Raw genomic sequence first — 20,686 nt, forward strand, 5'->3', positions numbered from 1 at the left:
AACATACTATCGGTGTTTAAGGAACATGAGCTGAAGTGTAGGGCTTGGAAGCTTGACATGTTCCAATAAATAAATCATTTATCAATTTAAATCTTGTTGAACAATTACTGTGAATAGCAGTGGCTCAACTACCATAAGAACTGGTTGAACCTAAGGCCCCGAGCCACCCTTTTTTAATAAATGAGTGAAATAGCATGAACTACATGACAATCTGAAGCTCCAACTCACTTAAGGCCACACTCCACACATGGTTACGTATGAAAATATTTTTAACAAATGTATGATCGGACGTAGATGGACCTTAAGCTTGGCAGGTTCAAGGGAAACAACTGTTTTTATTCAACTTATTGAAAGGGCCTTTCTTCAATGATATTTTGCAATAGTCTGATAGTCGGAATGAGACAATTCGATTTATTTCCATTAAATCGGGGACAAAGAATGACTTGTATTAACGATCTAAAAAGTGATTTTAATTTTATTTCTTTTCTTTGTCCTTTTCTTCTGCAATTTTTTTTAAACAGGTGACATTTTCCATAGACTTATTATAAAAAAGAAAAAATCATTTTGACCTTTGCAAAATTAAATAATTTACCCAAAGCTAAAATAAAGTGTTGGATAGTGAAAATCAGATTGGAAATGTAGGATCCTTATTCGTGGTTTATACTCCACTCCTACTCCAAGTCCATCTATTAGATTATTATTTTCTTTGTGTCTTGATTATCATGTCTGCATTATTGAGCTATCGAGTGCAGGCGTGATGTTCGAGTCTTAATTATGATAGTTGTAAGTTTTCCTAACTATGAATAAACAAGTGTGTTTCTTGGACGTTCGATTTCTTTGAATTGGAGCCTTGCATGGATGAAATGAATCAACTCTCCTACATGGTCCGACGAGAACGGATGTGAATTTACGGACAATAATCTAAATCAGTAAAGGAAAGTAAAAAGATCAAGTGGAATTTTCCCAGCCAACACGTTTTGGATTTTCAATATTGACCTTTGACCCCGAACATCGCATTGTGTTTTCTTTACACTGGTGTAGCTGGATTGTCTTTCCAATTTTATTTTTCTGCAACTAACTCTTTGAACATTGGTCTTAACCTTAATAATGCCGCCAAGAATAAGCAGAAAAATAAAAATTCGCGACGGACATCGGGCTGCTGTTAAACGACTTACTGGAAAAGCAGACGCAATATTGGACAGTCTTTCGCCCACTAATTTCGACCGGTTGTCTGATCAATTGAACCAAATTAAATGTAATTTGTATGAAAAAAGAGAACTTTTAACCACTCTGGACAAGGAAATTGTTGACAGCATTGATGAAGATGACATCATTGACGAAATTGAATTGTCAGACAAATATAAGGACATTATTCAAGTGACAATAACCAGATTAGAATCCAGTTTGTGTCAAATGATCCTATGAACATGTCTAGGCCTAAGCCAAAAAGTGACCTTACCAACCCTATAGAGACTAATAAAGATGACATTCCCACATCCCAGCCCCAGATTAAGCCTTGTATAAAGCTTCCTAAATTAGATTTAAGGAAATTTGACGGCGACCTCAGCAAATGGCAAACATTTTGGGATTCCTTCCAGGCCTCAGTACACAACAATCCCTCTGTTTCGGCGATAGATAAATTTAACTATTTGATGTCACTTGTAGAAAAATCTGCCTCTGATGCCATCTCGGCATTGTCCCTCACAGCTGCCAATAGACCCTCCTGCACGTATTGTAGAATGAGCCATCCATCTGCCAGCTGTAAGACAGTGACAAACATTGAAGAAAGAAAGAACTTGTTGAGACGTTATGGGCGCTGTTTTATCTGCTTAAAGAAGCACCATCTTGCCAGAAATTGCCCTTCTAATATGAAATGTTTAAAATGTGGCAGTCGTCATCATATAAGTATATGTACACCCACTTCGCCAAATTCAGATCGACACAGACTTCCCGATTCCTACTATGGTGGGAATCATTCGTCGAACTCAATCTTAGACCAAGATGCTAGACAGTTTGTACCTCAACAAAGTGGCGGATACAGCTCTTCAAAGAAAAATGATAATTCATCAGTAACATGTATGTACACTGGCGCGTGTACATCCTTTCCCGTTCTTCTTCAAACAGCCAAACCTTATGTTTACAGTCCTAAATATCCTAATATGGGCATGACTTCGAGAGCCATATTGGATAGGGGTAGCCAGAGATCGTACATTACCACACGATTGAGAGATGCATTGAACTTACCATCCATCGGACGACAAACCATTCGAATTAAAACATTTGGATCAAAGGAAGAAGGTTTGCAAGCGGTTGATTTGGTAGATTTGTGTATCAAGACGGACGATGGAACTGATATGAGTTTAACAGCCTTCGTGGTACCATTTATTTGTGACCCATTACAGAACCAGCTTGTTATACCTGCTTATCGAAAATATGTTCATTTATCCGGACTTTGGTTGGCTGACTATACCACTGGTGAAATCGGACTAGAAATTGATATTCTGATAGGCTCCGACCATTATTGGAATCTAGTTACCGGCAGGATCTTACGGGGGGAGGATGGTCCCCAAGCAATACACACACGAATCGGATGGGTACTCTCTGGACCGATTGTCGGAAATCTACCCGTGGAGTTCAAACTAACAATCTTATCACAACACATGTACTTAAGTGCTCCACACAATCGGTGAATTATGATGAAAGTCTTACTGGTCAATTGAAGAAGTTCTGGGACTTGGAGTCTATCGGTATCGGGTCCAAATCCGTCTACGAAGAATTCTTAGAAACCATTACCTTCAAGAAAAATTACTACGAAGTCCATTTACCATGGAAAACGACTCATCCCGTGCTTCCGGATAATTACGAATTGAGTTTAAAGCGTCTCCAAAATCTACTTAAACGTCTTCAACGCGATCCCGAAATATTCCGAAAATATGATAACGTCATTAGAGATCAGATAAGGAAGGGGATAGTCGAAGTAGTTCATGAGTCTGAAGAAACTAAAATACCTATTGGCAACATACACTATATTCCGCATCATCCTGTATTACGAAGAGATAAATCTACGACAAAGCTCAGAATTGTGTATGATGCATCGGCTAGATCAGCCGGACCGTCATTAAATGATTGTGTCTACACCGGACCAATTCTTACCCAAAAAATAATGGACATCATGCTGAGATTTCGTTCATATCGAGTGGCGTAACGAATGGCAGATGAAGATAGGGATGTTTTGTGGTTCCTGTGGATAGATGATATTGCAGGGGATCATAAGATTAATATCTTAAGATATCTTAAACGTCTCATCCAGTCCATTTTTGCTGAACGCTACCATAAAACATCATATGGAGAAATTCGAAAATGAAGATCCGGAATTTGTTCGAAAATTCCTCAACTCTATATACGTAGATGATGTCACATCTGGATCCGACAGCGTAGATGATGCATACAGCATTTATTTGAAATCGAAGTTACGATTATCTGACGCTGGCTTTAATCTTAGAAAATTTCTCACCAATTCAGAAGGATTAAGACAACGTATTCAATCTAGCGAAGAACACATACCCACAGAATCGAACATGCCTCCAGATCCAGCGGATTCCAAAGTGTTCGAAGAAGATGAGACTTATTCAAGAAGCTCACTTGGATCGTACACAACAGGTACTGCATCTGATCCTGATGGTGAACAGAAAATACTAGGTATCAGATGGGACTATGGAAAAGATGAATTGATATTTGATATACAGTATATAGCTTCTGAAGCTTTATACGTTGGAACAAACAAAACGGAACGTTATTAGTCTTGCTTCAAAATTTTACGATCCACTTGGAATTGTATCACCTGTAATCATCCAGTTCAAACTATTATTTCAAGAACTCTGCAAAGATCAGCGAGACTGGGACACACCTCTCGATGGAATATTCAAGAAAAAATGGGACAGTCTAGTTGATGGTTTATATTCCATGCAACCAGTATGTTTACCTAGATGTTATCTTTTTGATGTTTACGATGATCCTGTTTCGTACCAACTTATTGGATTTTGTGATGCTTCTCAATCAGCATACCGAGCTGTAGTATATATTCGAATTGTTACTGTCAATGATACCTATATTCGGTTCGTCGCTTCAAAAACGAGAGTCTCGCCAATTGTTAAACAGACGATACCTAGGTTAGAATTGTTATCGGCACTCGTGTTAGCAAGACTGATTGACAATATCAAAGTTGCTCTTGATCCCGAAATCGATTTATTGAATTCGATCTGTTACTCCGATTCTAAGGTTGCTCTGTTTTGGATTACACAACCTAATAAAGAATGGAAACAATTTGTCCAAAACCATGTAGATGAGATTCGAACGTTAATACCAAAAAGTGAAGTTTGCTGGTAACATTGTCCAGGCCAGGATAATCCCGCAGACATTCTTTCAAGGGGAATTAATCCTAGTCAATCTGGTCCAAACTCGTTATGGTGGTTTGGACCAGATTGGCTTAAGGCTCAACAGGCAGTAGAAACAAGTTTTGACGATATGAACCTAGACATATTCAAAGACGATTGCCTGTGCGAGATGAAACTTGGTTTTCGGAAACAATTAAACTCGGTTACGTTAGTGGTCGGAAATGAGTTTGTGGGAGTTCAAAATATCATTGAGCAGTCTGAGAATTTGTGGATAAGGGATGTTCAGAAACTATTAAATAATCGAAAGAACTACAACAGGTTGTGTCACCAATTAAACACGTTTGTTGACGATTCGGGGATAGTAAGATGTGGTGGACGTTTAGATCATTCGTTAAGTTATTCTTCAAAATACCCTATATTATTGGACACTGAACACTGGTTTACAACTCTTATTGTACGTGATTGTCATCAGCGAGTGATGCACGATGGCGTTAAAGCAACACTCGCAGAATTGCGATCGAGATTCTGGATCACGCGTGATAGACAGTTTGTTAGGCGACTTGTATATTCCTGTATTCCCAGTAAACGATTCGGAGCCAAACCCTACCAGACACCACCGACACCACCCCTTCCCGAATTTAGAGTATCTGAATCATCTGCATTTGCCTACATTGGTTTAGACTATTTAGGGCCTCTACACCAAATCTACTGATGACACAAACTCAAAGGTTTGGGTGTGTCTTTACACATGTCGCGTCACCCGAGAGATTGTTCCCGATCTAACTCCAGAAGCCTTCCTGAGAAGTTTCCGACGATTTACAGCCAGAAGATCTATTCCATCTGTTGTTGTATCAGATAACGCCAGTACCTTTAAACCTGCGGAGCGGGAGATAACTAAGATATTAAAGGAGAAGATGGTCCAAAACTACTAAACTAAACATAACGTGAAGGCTCCCTGGTGGGGAGGTTTTTATGAACGTCTGGTACGATCTGTAAAGGGATGTTTGAAAAAGACATGTGCTCGAGCGAGAATGACTTACTACGAACTCTTTACAGCCATAACAGAAGTTGAAATGATATTGAACTCTAGACCGATATCTTTTATTTCGACAGAAGACATCGAAGAACCGCTTACCCCATCTCACCTGATATGTGGTCATAGAATTGCAAGCCTACCAGACAGACCTTTACCAAATGATGATGATGATGATTTCAATATTCCTAAAGATGATCTAAGTAAGATGATGAAACACGTTAAGATGGTTTTAAATCACTTCTGGAATAGATGGCGGAAAGAGTACCTAGTGGAACTGAGAAACTCGCATTACCATAACCATAGATTGCCCCATACTGGTTTGAGTATCTGAGGGTGATATCGTTTTGGTTCATGACGAAGATAACCCAAGAGGAATTTGGAAAACGGGAATGATAGAAAACCTTATTAATGGTGCCGATGGTATCGCTAGAGGTGCGATAGTTCGTGTAAGCAACAAGAATCGTAAACCTCATACATAGACCTCTCCAGAAGTTGTATCCTCTAGAAATCAATGCTAGATTCACGGATCCTGAAATTGTGCCCCAAGATGATGCTACTCCAGATGAAATTCTGGATACTTGTAACTCTAATATCATGGACGATAATCCTGTGGAGTGTAATCCTGTTGCAAAGGCGAGACCAAGAAGGACAGCAGCTACTGAACGGGAGAAGTTGCGGAGACAATGGATAGCGGAATTGACATCTTAAGATTCTATTTGTTATTAGAACATTATTCTTAGGATCCTTATTCGTGGTTTATACTCCACTCCTACTCCAAATCCATCTATTAGATTATTATTTTCTTTGTGTCTTGATTATCATGTCTGCATTATTGAGCTATCGAATGCAGGCGTGATGTTCGAGTCTTAATTATCGGAAGTTGTAAGTTTTCCTAACTAACTTTCCTACAGGAAATGGTTTATCCTGATAACGCATTTCGGAGAACAAAATAATACTTTTAGATTTTTATGACTTTTTGATAGAATCCATTGTGATAATAAACTTTACAAATTCTGTCAAGAAATTTGCCTCCATGAGCATCCGACAGAGCTACTTCAATGTTTGAGAATTAGTTGTAGTCTGGAATATTTATTATGTTATTATTATTTCCCATTGACCACTGAGAGTTTCTTGCATGGGGTAGACAAAACATTTTTTGAACATGCATTTGGTTGGTTGAACACTTGAATGATCTCGAAATATGAAAAAACCCACTATCATCCCATTTTTTTTTTAAAAATAAGTCTATGCCCCACCCGACTGAATACCAGCTTAACAAAAGTACACCTAGTCCTAGATTTTTTAAATTTGTGACATTTTCGTTTGAAATTTAAGGACGTGTGTGTGGTATTCATTTATAATGTAACCACAGTCTACACAAATTTATATGCTGATAGGCTTACTGATAATTCAAATTTTATTTTTTTTATAAATGGGCCAAAAAATTAATTTAACGACTAAAGTGCGTTTCCCTTGGCTTGGGCCTAAGTCGGCAAATATTAGGCCTATACAATTTATAAACAGGGAAAGGTCTTCAAACTCAAGTTTCGAAGTTTATAGGCATAAAGGCCTGTTTGAAAATAACCAAAGAATCGACATCTCCAAGGCCTAAACTGGTCCGCCATTCCATCTAAAGCTTTGCACCGAAAGTGGAGCGATAAATACAACAGGGTTCCAGTTTAGACCTAGGGCAAAGCTTATCTTCAAAGCACGATCTCTAACGAGTGAGGCGAGAAAATTCAAGTTCAAGGTCGACCCACCCAAAATGGCGACACAGAAGGCGAAATTCGGCTCTGCATTTGTACCAAGTATACAACCAAATTAACCGGATTTGTGACCAAGAAACAACTTACTAGTCTTAGCCGAAGAATATATTTGGATTTGAAATTACTGTTTGCCTTTTGAATTGCTTGTGGCCGGTGGAAAAGGTTATCTTTGTGAGTATAATGGTTCAACTCTGACCCCTCCCAACTCTCTTGTCTTGCCTACTTGATTTTCTCGCACTTGTTCATCTAATTTGAATTCATCACACTCTGACATACGTTTGCCGAAATTATGTTTTTGTCACAATTTGTCTTGGGGTTTTAAATTAATCGACGTCAGAATCATGCAATTATCCTTAGTATTAGGTGACAGTAGATCCAATACTCTGTCTTTTAAAGTAATTCCACCCCAGTTTTAGCATTGTCACACTTGACTTTGTGACCCAATCCCATACTCTGACTGGATAATTATCATATAGGATTGTTGGCTAACTTTGTCATATTTTTTGTTTAAACTATCTTGAAATGGTAACTTATTAGTAACAATTTATTTGGTTGTATTTTTCACATAGAAATAAGTTTTTTTATTTGGTAAATTTCAATCACCATTACCATCTCTGTCAAGAATAAAAAAGTGCTGATGAAATGCTGTTTGTTCCAGCTTGTAAAAGACTATAATAATAGATTGACCTCAGACTGATGTCATCTGATTTAATTTATTCCTTTGAACTGAGCTCTTTCATGCGTTTATCATACAAACTCCTTATCACAGTTATTAGTTAATGAAAATGTATGTCAACTTCCATAGTACCAGTAATCTTTGAATAGATTTTAGTTTTAAAATCAAAGTAAGCCAACTTGATGAATAGGGGCAAGAAATCAACAAGGAGAATATTCACAGTATGAAGACTCTTCACGATTAATAGTTTAACAGAAAGTCAATATTTAGTAATCAAATTTCCCTGTGGGCCAGATTAAAGAGAAATATGCACCATTTTTTTGATGATGCATTCCCTAATCTCAGAAATGCTAAGCCAATCTGTCAAAGTGTTCACAGTTTACCGTCGAAATTTGAGCCTTCAAATCCATGTGTGTCAAGAATTATCTACGTTTGAAAGTTAAAAAGATGAGATTTCTTATCTTGAGACGCTGTAGTATATAGAAATAGGAAAAGAAATTCATATTTTGAGATATTTTTGAAGAAATTATGCTATTTTCATACATTTCTAGTACTTCTGAAGACTATTTACATATATATTCAAAACTCAAATCAATCGACAAAATGGTGCATCTGTCCCTTTAAAGTACTATATACGCCTATATTAAAATTGGATCTAGTTTTCTTTCAAAATAAAAAATGAATATGTTTGGCTGTAGTATAAATCAGATCCTGATGAGTTATTGAATATCCAAAACACTTGCAGACAGGAATGGATAGTACCAGTAATAAATACTATGGACATATTTGAATCGCAAACTCTCAACATAACATTATGAAAAAAGTTTGATTGGCTCTCTTCACTGGTCATACAGAAGTCATTTTCAAGTATAAAAATGCTGGCTTCAATTGTGTCCAATATTGTCTTCTTTTTTTCATTACTTCAATTGTCACTTTAACTTGAAATATGAAATGCACAGCTGCATCTAAAAACCAGATTTAGAAAACAATAAATTTGATGAAAAAAATGACTCATTTTGATTTATTGTTTTAAACATGATTTATCATATTGGAAATAAACTAGTTTAATTCAGGATGGATGAATAACTCATTCATATTCTCATTTGTCATCTTATTTTATAATTTTATTCTTTCAGTGTATTGTAAAGATCATCCTATATATGAGAGAGAGAGGAGTGTCGATTGAGAAACATTGTATTAGTAAGACTAAAGAGTAAGACAGTTTTATGACAACCTTTTATTGACGTTATTTGACAAAACAAACTACTGTACACAAATCACTAGTCAGTCTGTAGACTATAGGATTAACTTCTATTTGGGTCAGTTTGGATTAATTTATTTATGACAGTATTAAATCTACTGGATTAACACTCGACTTTACTATTGTGTCTTTTATTTTCATTAATCTCTTAAAAATAGTGTGAAAATAGTTTGGATCTGAGTAGTGGTGGAAAATCAGAATAAATCTTTATATCATTGCTGTATGGATAATAGATGGTGTTTTTGTGTTTTATACTGGAGTGAATCAAAGTTAACATGAAGGAGTATAAAGTGGTGGTTTTAGGCAGTGGGGGTGTAGGGAAGAGTGCATTGACAGTTAAATTTGTGTCAGGAACTTTCATGGAAAAATATGATCCCACAATTGAAGATTTCTACAGGAAGGAAATTGAGGTGGATTCAGCGCCATCAGTTCTAGAAATTCTGGATACTGCAGGGACAGAACAGTTTGCCTCCATGAGAGATTTGTATATAAAAAATGGACAAGGTTTTGTGATTGTTTACAGTATAACCAGTTTACAGACATTTCAAGATATAAAGACAATGAGAGAACAGATTATTCGTGTCAAAGGCATCGAAAAAATTCCCATGATTCTTGTAGGAAATAAAGCTGATTTGGAACAACAGCGTGAGGTGCCATCAAATGAGGGTGCTGGATTAGCCCAATTTTGGGGTTGCCCGTTTTTAGAGACCTCTGCTAAAAGTACCCAAAATGTGAATGAAGTTTTTATTGAAATTGTGAGAGAAATGAACACAAGTCCTTTAAAAGAAAAAGGTGGTTGTTGTCAAATTCTTTAATCACTGGTAGGTATAGTATAGACATTTTCTTTGAAAAATTCTTTTAAGAAATAATTATGAACTATAAGAAACTGATAGATATTTAATACTTTAAAGAAACTGTTATATGTAAACTGCCTATATATGTAAGATATTTAATTTGACTGTATTGACCACCAATAACTTTTATCAGTTATCAGGCTGTTATTTGTACTATTTCCTGGTACAGAGTTAACAGTAAGAACAAGGAAGAGCGCATCGCTTCACTCTCAGAATTGGTAGTCAACAATGACAGCTTTTCGATTTCGGTTTCAGAACTTTATTTGTCAGTATGTAGATAGGGAAAATATGAGTCACTTTTACAGTTGAGGTATTGAAATAATTGTTTAGAAATACATGTTTATGGTATAATAGATGAGGATGATTCACCCCTTAATTATGTCAAATTTATTTGAAAGTATATTGACTTCATGTGTCATGAGGTATTTTAACTGTTCTCATGCGGTACTTTCAATGGACCCTTTTTTTCATTCAGGAATTGACAGTCTTTGTCAATTGAAATATAGATCAATGACTTTAATTATTTGAGCTGATAAAATTATTGAATTATGTCCTTTATATGATATTTGTTTTAGTAAGATATGATATCAATTATTAATCAATATGACCTTATTTCTAACCAAAGTCCCTAGGGCAAATCTCACTTTATAGTTCACTGACTTTCACTAAAAACTTGATTTATATTATATATAAGCTTACCTATTGGGAAACAAGCTTGAACTTCTAGCAGGTCATGTTTTGCTAAGGGGGCCAATCTTGTGACAGGCAGAATTCAGAGTTGCCATCAGTTGTTCTACTGTTACTAGCAAAAACTTGAGTCTCATTAACTTAAAAGTCTTTGTTAGAGACCATGTTGGAATCAATCATACTTGTAAGATGAAATAAACAAATAAAACAAAACACATCACAAAATTCAAAATAATAGTTTGGTATTACATTGAGAGTGTAACTAATGAACTTATGAGGAAGTATATCAATTATAAAGTATGAGCAATGAAAAATGATGCTATGGATCTGTTAAATTTAATGATTAGCAAGATATCCTAATAATTTAATTTGGTTACAATTGTTTAAATTTGTATAAGGTTAAGATAATGGGTATATTTCCTATCAAGATGACAGTCAGACTGAGTATGTTAAGTAGTGTATATTTGTAAGACGACTCATACAATATAAGATTGAATAAGGAATACAACATTGTCAGTATTGGGTTATAAATGTTTACTGAATAAATTTGACATCTTGCTTGATAGTCACCATTGAAAACTAAAGAATGACATTAAGGTTACAGTAACGATGATCAAGCTATTCTGTCTTATGGATTTTTATGCTCCCAAATGTTTTTAAGATATTTAAGAAATTAAACTAGTTTATATAAGCTTAGGCATTATTAGAAAGTTTATGATGTTTTTGAACATTTTTTATTTAGATTATCTTTAGAACATTTAGTTAAATTTGGTAACACTCATTTGTAAGCCTTTGACAACTCGGAAGGTTCTTTTATTTTCTGAAAAAAGTCACAGGACATTGACACCAAAAGTGAAAATTTGACCAAAATTGTAAAGAAATAGTCGAACATTAGACTCTTAAAGTTGAGATGAATCACAGTGGCAATTGACTAGAGAGATTATTATAAGTCTTCTATTATTTGTGTCACGTGGAGAACAAGCTAGATTTCAAATCTTAAAGTCAACATTTACATCTTGGCTTGTTATATGAAGGTCAACAAGACTATCTAACATCATGTTGATGACGTGTTAACGAGGACTTCAAATCTCTTACAATATTTTAATTGTTTTCATTTTAACTTTGTTGACGGAAATGTTTGTCATATTAAGTTCAGTAGACATCCATGATAAGCCATTTTCTAACATAACCCAAGTTAAAGATCGACTTTTTATATTTTGTTTATTGTAGTATTGACAATGACAGTGTTTTTTTTTTATAAAGACAGCTCAAGAAAGCAATCTATTTTCATTGTAACCAGTAACCCTGTTTCATATGGTTAAGCATAATAACTCAAAAATTATCAAGTGACATGTAACAAGAGAGCAAAATCATTATAGATAAAGGGATTAAGGTTTGTGATCTCTTTTTTGTTGTTATCAAACCTGATAAACCTGAACACTTGGTATTCTGGTATTCCAGTTCATGAATGATTAAAAAAAATCAAATTCCTTATGACAGCAGTTTTCTTGAAATATAGACTTTTAAGCTATAAATATCCCCCATTGTGAACCATTGTATTCTTTCTATCTGATGTCTGATATCTGATTGTACATATTAGATAAGTCAGAAAACCTCTTTATGATTAGTTTTAGACAAATACAGCAGGAAAGAAAGTGCTGTCTCTTTCTGTGAAAGGATGAGAATGACTCAAGTTAGCTTGATACTCTGCATTTCAATGTCTTTCTGTATTTAGTGATAGTGATATTGTATAGAACAAATAATGTAACATGCAAGTGTTGCATTGAACCTTGTGAAGAAAGGACCATCTTCGGATATATTGTATATTCATTATACATCATACATTTCATGTCAGCTTTAAGAACTTCATCTGTGGTGTGATGTTGGTCTTCAACAAGAAGCACTACATGTCTCCAATGTAGATTTACATTGAATCTGGTCAAGAAAATTCTACTTGACCTGACATGTATAGGACATTGAAAGACTCATATTGACATAACCCACAAGTAAATTATTGACACATTTAACCTAACATCTCTAATTTTATTGTTCAACTAAGATAGTCTATTGACTGAAGATAAAGAAATACTGTATTTAATCAGATTAGCAGTGATAATAATTCTTTTTTCACTAGACTTTCATTGCTATCTGTTTCTCACAGCTTCTGTATCACCCTATTTTTATTGCATGTAATTTAACTTAAATTAAGTCCCCAATAGAAATGTCATCAACCACTATCTTCAATTTTTTGAGGAAGGAATATCTGGAAATCAAACTTATTTTCTAGGTGTTAAATGTCTGTTGCTGTTATATTAACTTCATGATTCTGACAGCTAGACATCGGCCAATCTGCTGCTGACATTAAAGATATATTTTTTAAATTTGTTGACTCTTATGGCAAACATTTATTTATAATGCATTGAGGGAAACTGGCCAGTTCCCATGACAACAAATGACACAAACAAAAGCCAGGACGTAAAATGTAGGGCTGGGCGATATATACTGGTATCACGTTAAATACCCATATAGGGATCTTTATCATTTGTAATATCGTCTGATTAAAAAATACCAAAATATAGCCATATCGTGATATATGGTAGTTATCATTAACAAGTAACTTAATAATTTGAAACAGATGGGGTTTTTTCATGATAATCAAGACTGGGGTGTTTTTGTTTTTTCTTACATCTAAAATTGTTTTTTTTTTAAAGAACCAGTTAAAACCCTTCTTAAGAAATATTGGGCGATATCATGATATATTAAATGATAAATAGTGTGATTTCCACTTGAACCAAACCCTAATAAGATGGCTATTTTTTGGCATAGTATAGATAACTATCAGAATGTTGATGGCTTTTAAAAGATTAGTTTTTTTTCTATTATGTAATGCATCATAGATTTAGGGTCATGAAATGTCAGGAGTGGGTGGGAGTAAAACTTAAAACTTAAAAGCGGTAATTTGCTACAGATACTGTCAATATCAGTCCTGTATTTAGTTGTAAAAGCTTGACATATATTGTCTGGAATCTTTCATGTAGTATAAATTGAGTTAGTGAACAGAACAACTTCACAGTGAAAAAATTGTAGCTGTCTACAGAAACACATTTGTTTTACATCTGAATGTCAAAAAACTTACACTTTTATCTACTTAGAAGTGATTATCAAATATCATGTCAATGACAGTGAAAAACACAATAGAACAGTTTCTTAGAACAGTAGAATTTGATATCATTTGCTTGGTTATGTCAAACAACTAATGCTTCTTGGTTTTAATGTCATTCAGCATTTGAAATTCTGTGACCTTGAATAAGTCATCTTCCCACATTAATCCAGTCTGCTCACCTGTAAATGGATAGACATTATCAAGATATGATTTATGCTGAGAGGTTTGGTTAAGGAACAGCTGTTTGATAGGATCCTCAGAAACCTAGTAAACTGTTACTAGTGTAATAAATGGTTCGTTCTCTCTGTGTTAATCTAACTTGTATATATAACTTGTCCATTCTAAAGTAGATATTTTCCATATCTCTCTGTTGAGGAATCCCACACAATTTTTAGGACTATGTTGTGAGATTTTGGCCCATTGAAACCTTGCAGTTTGTCTAACTTCTCTCACTCTTAACCCTGATGTTTAAAATATAAATGGTTACAGAAAATTAGTTTGGATGACCATTTGTTAATACCTAATTTGTTATACGCCTACATGAAATGGGGGGCGTATATTGTCGTCACCAATGTCCGTCGGTCCGTCCGTCTGTCAGTCCACAATTGCTCGTAAACACTCTACAGGGCACAATTCTTGAAGGATTTTAACGAAACTTGGTATGTGTGTTCGTAATCACCCAAGGATAAACCCTATTGAAAATCAGCCAAATCGTATAAATATTTAGTATGAATTATTGCCCTTGTTCTTGAAAATGCGTTCAATTTTTAGCTCGTAAACACTCTAGAAGGCATAATTCTTGAAGGATTTTAACGAAACTTGGTATGAGTGTTCGTAATCACCCAAGGATAAACCCTATTGAAAATCAGCCAAATCGATAAATATTTAGTATGAATTATTGCCCTTGTTCTTGAAAACGCGTTCAATTTTTAGTTCGTAAACACTTTAGATGGCACAAATCTTGATGGCTATTGACGAAACTTGGCATGAGTGTTGGTTATCACCCATGGATAAACCGTATTGAAAAACAGAAAAAATGAAAAATATTAAGTATGAGTTATTGCCCTTGTTCTTGAAAATGCCTTCAAATTTTAGCTTGTAAACATTCTAGAAGGGACAATTCTTAACGGATTTTGATGAAATTTGGCTTGAGTGTTGGTTATCACCCAAGGATGAACCCTCTTAAATATCAGAAGAATCTAAAAATATTGAGTATGAGTTATTGCTCTTATTCTTGAAAACGCGTTCAATTTTTAGCTTGTAAGCACTCTTGAAGGCACAATTCTTGACGGATTTTAACGAAATCAAAGCTGCTAGTGGGCGTATATTACCTTGCCTGGTAAGCTATCTTTATTATAGATCTTAGTGCTAAGGGATGGCACTTTTAATGTTTACTACATAATGTATCAATAGATAGATTATAGCATACCTACAAAAATTTGAGTTCAAACAGGATTTTTGGGAAATGATGATAATACATTGGTCTACTCAATAGCACTGTAGCATAGCGTCTAGAAAAATCTTTAAAAAATTGTAAGTGGACCACCTCATAACTATGTCAATGCCTTTTAAAAGCATAATTTCTGAAATCACAAACAGGATTTGATGCTATACAGCTTATATTGAACTCTGTTCACAAACAGTGTCGAATCATAAAGGATGTCTAAAGATCTATCAACATTATGAAAGTGATACTATGTCTTAGAATGAACATAAAATTTAAGTTCAATATGAGAATATATTCATTAGTTGACTTACCTGGTGTCATAAAGTTACAGCAGAATCCCTGAAAAATCTGTAAAATTGGAAAATTCATAGAACTAAGTAATTGTTGAAAAACGCTTAATCTTACTATTAAGCGTTTTTCAATACTTAATTGCATATTTATGGATAATTACTAAGTTTTTTGGATTTATCGGATTATATAAGGATCCTTATGTTATTTATGACACCAGGTATATCTACTGATGAATATATGCTCTTATTGACCAAGTTTAAAATTCTTAAATTTTATGTTACACTATTTCTTTAACATTCAGATATTAGAGTGATGACATTTCTAAGTTTCAAAATACATATATTTGTTGAATTGCAGCAAAACCTGAAAAAAATAAACTCTATCAGCTAAATTGGTTAAAATTTTAGTGATAAATCATTATAATACACTAATTCTAATGATAAATATATAATGATTACAGTTCTCATAAAATTACTGATATTATATCACATAACATATATTTTAAATATAGTATCATTTAATACATGAATAATGAGTAAATATATAATATTCTAATAAATAGCTATAAGTCAATAGTACTTCACTAGGTTGACATAGTTAAACATAGTTCAACTTTTAATCATATCCTAGCTATAGTTAAATACTAGTACTAGTACAAGTGTTTGAGGTTCAATGTTCAATATGTTAATACTAACAACAGTTTCTAACTATCTGGTATCCATGTATGTGCTTCTATGAAGGGGGTGGATGGGCCACAGTATTGTCAATTGGGACAAATAAGTTAGTTTGTCAATGAGAAAATGGAAACTGCACTAGCTGTAGCATTACATGAACATAATGATTTCATGGAGTGCAATGGAAATTTTCGATTATATTAAGGTTCCCTGTTAAAGTAAGACTAGACCAATTTACAAAGATTGTAATATAAACCCAAAGTGTTCTTTATTGGGTGTTGTACACTAAACACTCATAACATAACCCATCCCAAAGGCAATGTTAAAATGTGTTGAAGGCCTTACTATTAAAAAATGGAATGTACTGTGTCACTTGACATTTGATAAGATACTAACTTTATCTATAGATTCAATATCCATCTTATCTATGTTTTATCTTTATTTTTTCAGGGTATTTTATAACATGGTAAAAAATATCATCTGCTGCAACTCTTGACCTATCACAAGATTTCTACAGTAATACAGATTGTAAAAGATACAGATTGTAAATGATGCAGTTTGTTGAAGATACAGATTGTAGAAGATGCAGATTGTAAATGATACAGTTTATAGATGATACAGCTTGTTGATGACACAGCCTGTAGATGATACAGTTTAAAAACTATGGAATGAAAAGTGTTCAACTGAAAGACTGTCTTTCAAATTGAAGTTTGCTGGTTCATAAACACATACTTTGTTTTTATATATTTATTTATACACATAAATTAATGTGAACATTCAATTAAATGCTGCAAGTAGCTTGACAATTTGATATGATAAAATACTTTATACACAGCCCTGTATAAAATGTGATGCTTTCTGTTATCAAACAGAACCATATTTAGAATTCTTATATGTTTTCTTCATATTATTGAAAAATGGTTTATAATGTGATGGGTTGAAAATAGATAACAACTTTTAATATCTTGATTGTCCGTGATTTTCTGAAAGTGTTTTGTTTTTAATTTAAAAAGTGTCTATATTGTTTAGTCAATGTATTTTGGTCACACTCAGGTTAGGATATGGATAAACATAGCAATAGCTTGATAAAAAATCTAGAGTTAATTCTAAACATAAACATGGGCAGTCTTTTTTATTTTTAAAGGGGTGGCTTGCAAAATCTACATAATCAAAAACATCTTTCTGTGTATCTGTGTATCTACTTGATGGAAATGAAATTGTTATTGATTGGGTTAATGAAGCAGTTTGACCTAGTTCTGGTGTTAGACTTTATAATGGCTCATTATAATTAGTTGAAACTTTCATAATGTAGGAGATATATCTACAATAAGGTGCTTATTTTGCTCAAATCTTTACATTTGTTTTCTTACATCTTCCAAAAACAATAATTAACAGCTGGGTTTATTTTAGTTAAAACTTTCATATATGTTAAGGGAATCATTTCTCGAGATTTTGGTGAATATTTTCATAAATTTGAGCAAAAAAAATTTGAGACGTACAAAAAATTTTTTTAATGCCCTTTTAAGATAAAAAAAAAAAAAGATAAATCCTAGTTGAAAAGTACAGTACAGAATTACACTGCATTCAATAAAGCGGATTGCTTTTGTTTATGTTTTTAATTAGTGATTATTACATACCCTTTGACTGAAGTCTGCAAGGGAGAATATTAGTTGAATGCTCAACAATACCCTTATATTGTCATAATACTGTAAGGACTCCTATATCTCTGTATATTGAAGGGAAACATTCATGTAAATTGAAACACAATTGTTAGTATAGAAAGATATAATTACTTATGTGTGTTTATTTTGTGGAAATTGTGTTGTATTCAATCCATTAATTTGATTTTAGTTAGGTTTAATTGTAATGGGATTACTGTCATGTCTACAGGTTAAACAAAGTACAAATTGTAAATGAACTTGTAATAAGATATCTAGTGATACATGTGCTTGTTTATAGAAATGTTTCCCTTTGTTCTGATATAATAATTGTTTATGATGTAATTAATTCCTATCATTGATATAGGAGTCTTTATCTGATACTTGATGCCAAAAACTGTATATAAATATATTGTATATAGTCTATTTTATTTAATAATAGTCAATTTACCAGCCATTTCACTTGGTCTGGTTCACCTTTTTAACTGTACAATTCCATATTCTTTAACACCTCAAACCCGGGCCAATTTTATCATGTATGATTGAAGCTCAAAGTGTCGTTTTATAATCTGGATTTGCAATTCTTTTAGTGCATTTTGCTGTCCTTACACTTTTGAGATGGGTTATAAAAAATATAAAAGAGTAGTCATACCTTAAAGATATGTGACTTGATGAATCTTCTTTAAACTTACACATAAACTTATTGGATTATTTTTAGTCAAATCAGTAATTGAAATTTTGAAATTCCTCACTGAAAATAAGAATTTAGAAAATATTTATTTGCTAACTTAATAATCAAAGGCAAACTCAATCAGCTGACAAGATGTTTTCTTTAATAGGTACATTTGATCTCATTGATCTGATCTTTAACAGTAAAGTGTACATAAACAAGTTCAAATGTAATTAATCATTGACTCTTAAAGAGATTGTAAAGAGGTCTTCTAACTTTAGTGCAATTCCACTAAAACTAAGTCTTTGATGAAATCACTCATTACAAAATATACTTAAGGCTTTTTCGTGTATAGTGACATCATAGAAATACTTAGTTTTAGTGGAATTGCAGGAACTACAGATGTCTGATTGAAAATTGGAATGGCTCAAATTGATGCTCTTAGTGTCCACAATACACATAAAAAAAAATTAGAAAATCTCTTTACAATCCCTTTTAAGAACTGTTATGATTAAATCTGTGTGAATGATATTATTTAATTGTGTCAAGTTTAGTGATAGTATTTGATGATCCCACCATTGTTAATAATATAAAACTAATATATTATATTATATATAGCTTAACACTTCATTTACGGTCCAGTTGAATACCAAACTACACATATTTCACACTTAACTCTTGAAATGCAACTCTTAGCGTCTTTTTCCAGAAACCTAATCTGACCATTTCTTTTTTATTCCAAAACATTTATTTGAAGAATGACCTTAAGGTATTGCTCAGAATGATTTTAAGTTGTATTGTGATTTGGCTGGACCTTCTTTTTAACATATGAGTTATCTTTTGTATATAACATAACTAATCATTGAAATATACTACCACATCTTTTGTATAAACCTCAACTCTTAAATAGAGTTATCCCCCTTATATACATAACTCGGCAAGCTGGCTTTTGCAGAAGCCAGATTTACATGCATTGTAATTTAAACAAATGTATGATTTGATTTCTATCTTGATGTATGCTTAGATATTCAGTTATTCGCAGCTTGTGAAATACTGGCAAAATTTAACTCTAAATGGCCATAGAAACCTTAGGAATTTTCAAATACATGTATTTCGATTCAGATATCCTATGATTTACTGTGCATACGACTTTAATACTTAAGATTTATGGTGCCATTGTTAGACATTCATTGTGTTCCAAAATATCTCTGATTTTAAATAATTCATTTTGAGAGAATTTCGGGAGGTGTAAATGTAGCTATTTACACAACTATTATCAATATTGCTATTTTGCTAGATCATATGTATGTTGCTGCTTTAGTTCAAACATGATTATATTGTCTTCCTTCTTTATGGTCTGTTTGAACCATATTATTATTATTTTCTATGCTCTAGATTTTGTTGATTTTATTGTCAACTGTGTTAAAGGTACTACCTGCTGACCAATACTGTAGATAATTGAGCAGCTATTGTAAAGCAGCATAATAAAAAATGATGGGTTTTACATGTTAATATCAGTTTTATGTACATTTTATCAAACCAATCTAGTCCAACAAAGATATTTGCACACATCAGGGTTATTCAAAACATAAACCGTGTAGTTCACTTTATTTATAGGTAATTGTATGGGACATTGTTGTTGATGACCACAAACATGATAGGGTTATGATGTTTCACGTCTGTGTTTACGCTGTTAATATCTTTCAAATCATTTCACCTGTCTACGACTACGAAAGCTCGTAGAATAAAATACTTTAGTTACTCTTAAAAGATGTCTACTTCTTTTATTGTTTATAGGTGGTTTAAGTAATAAGTTAGTTATAATTATTATTTTTGCTACCTAAAGATAAAGTAGACTGCTTGTGTTTGTTTTCAATCTTACAAAGATGAGCACAAATTACTCTGCTTGACTATAAAATATATCCATTACAGACAAAACTTTTATTAATGAAATAAGCAATGGTTTTTAAATGTAGCTATGCTTAGTCAAATAAAGAAGTTGCTTGCATCCAAAATTTCACATGTAACTTGCTTTACACATTGTTATTTTTACAACAATATTTGGTGCAAGTTTGTAGATCTCAAATTGTACATGGGGTCGGGATATCT

The 20,686-nt window shown here is 33.3% G+C and overlaps 1 protein-coding gene across 1 annotated transcript; it reads left to right on the plus strand.

The window, feature by feature from the left end:
• The first annotated feature begins 7,189 nt into the window (after positions 1 to 7,189).
• Positions 7,190 to 18,327, plus strand: LOTGIDRAFT_232941 (hypothetical protein). The gene is made up of 3 exons (XM_009058285.1): positions 7,190 to 7,367; positions 9,009 to 9,954; positions 16,700 to 18,327. Exon 2 carries the CDS (start codon positions 9,409 to 9,411, stop codon positions 9,946 to 9,948), a length of 540 nt encoding a protein of 179 aa, XP_009056533.1. The 5' UTR covers positions 7,190 to 7,367; positions 9,009 to 9,408; the 3' UTR covers positions 9,949 to 9,954; positions 16,700 to 18,327.
• Positions 18,328 to 20,686: the final 2,359 nt, after the last annotated feature.

The sequence above is a fragment of the Lottia gigantea genome (genome assembly GCF_000327385.1).
Source record: "Lottia gigantea unplaced genomic scaffold LOTGIsca_33, whole genome shotgun sequence".
NCBI classification, from domain to species: Eukaryota; Metazoa; Mollusca; class Gastropoda; family Lottiidae; genus Lottia; species Lottia gigantea.

Bases quoted from the DNA above. Each gene is read 5' to 3' on its own strand.
- LOTGIDRAFT_232941 (XM_009058285.1), top strand. From the start codon at position 9,409: ATGAAGGAGTATAAAGTGGTGGTTTTAGGCAGTGGGGGTGTAGGGAAG.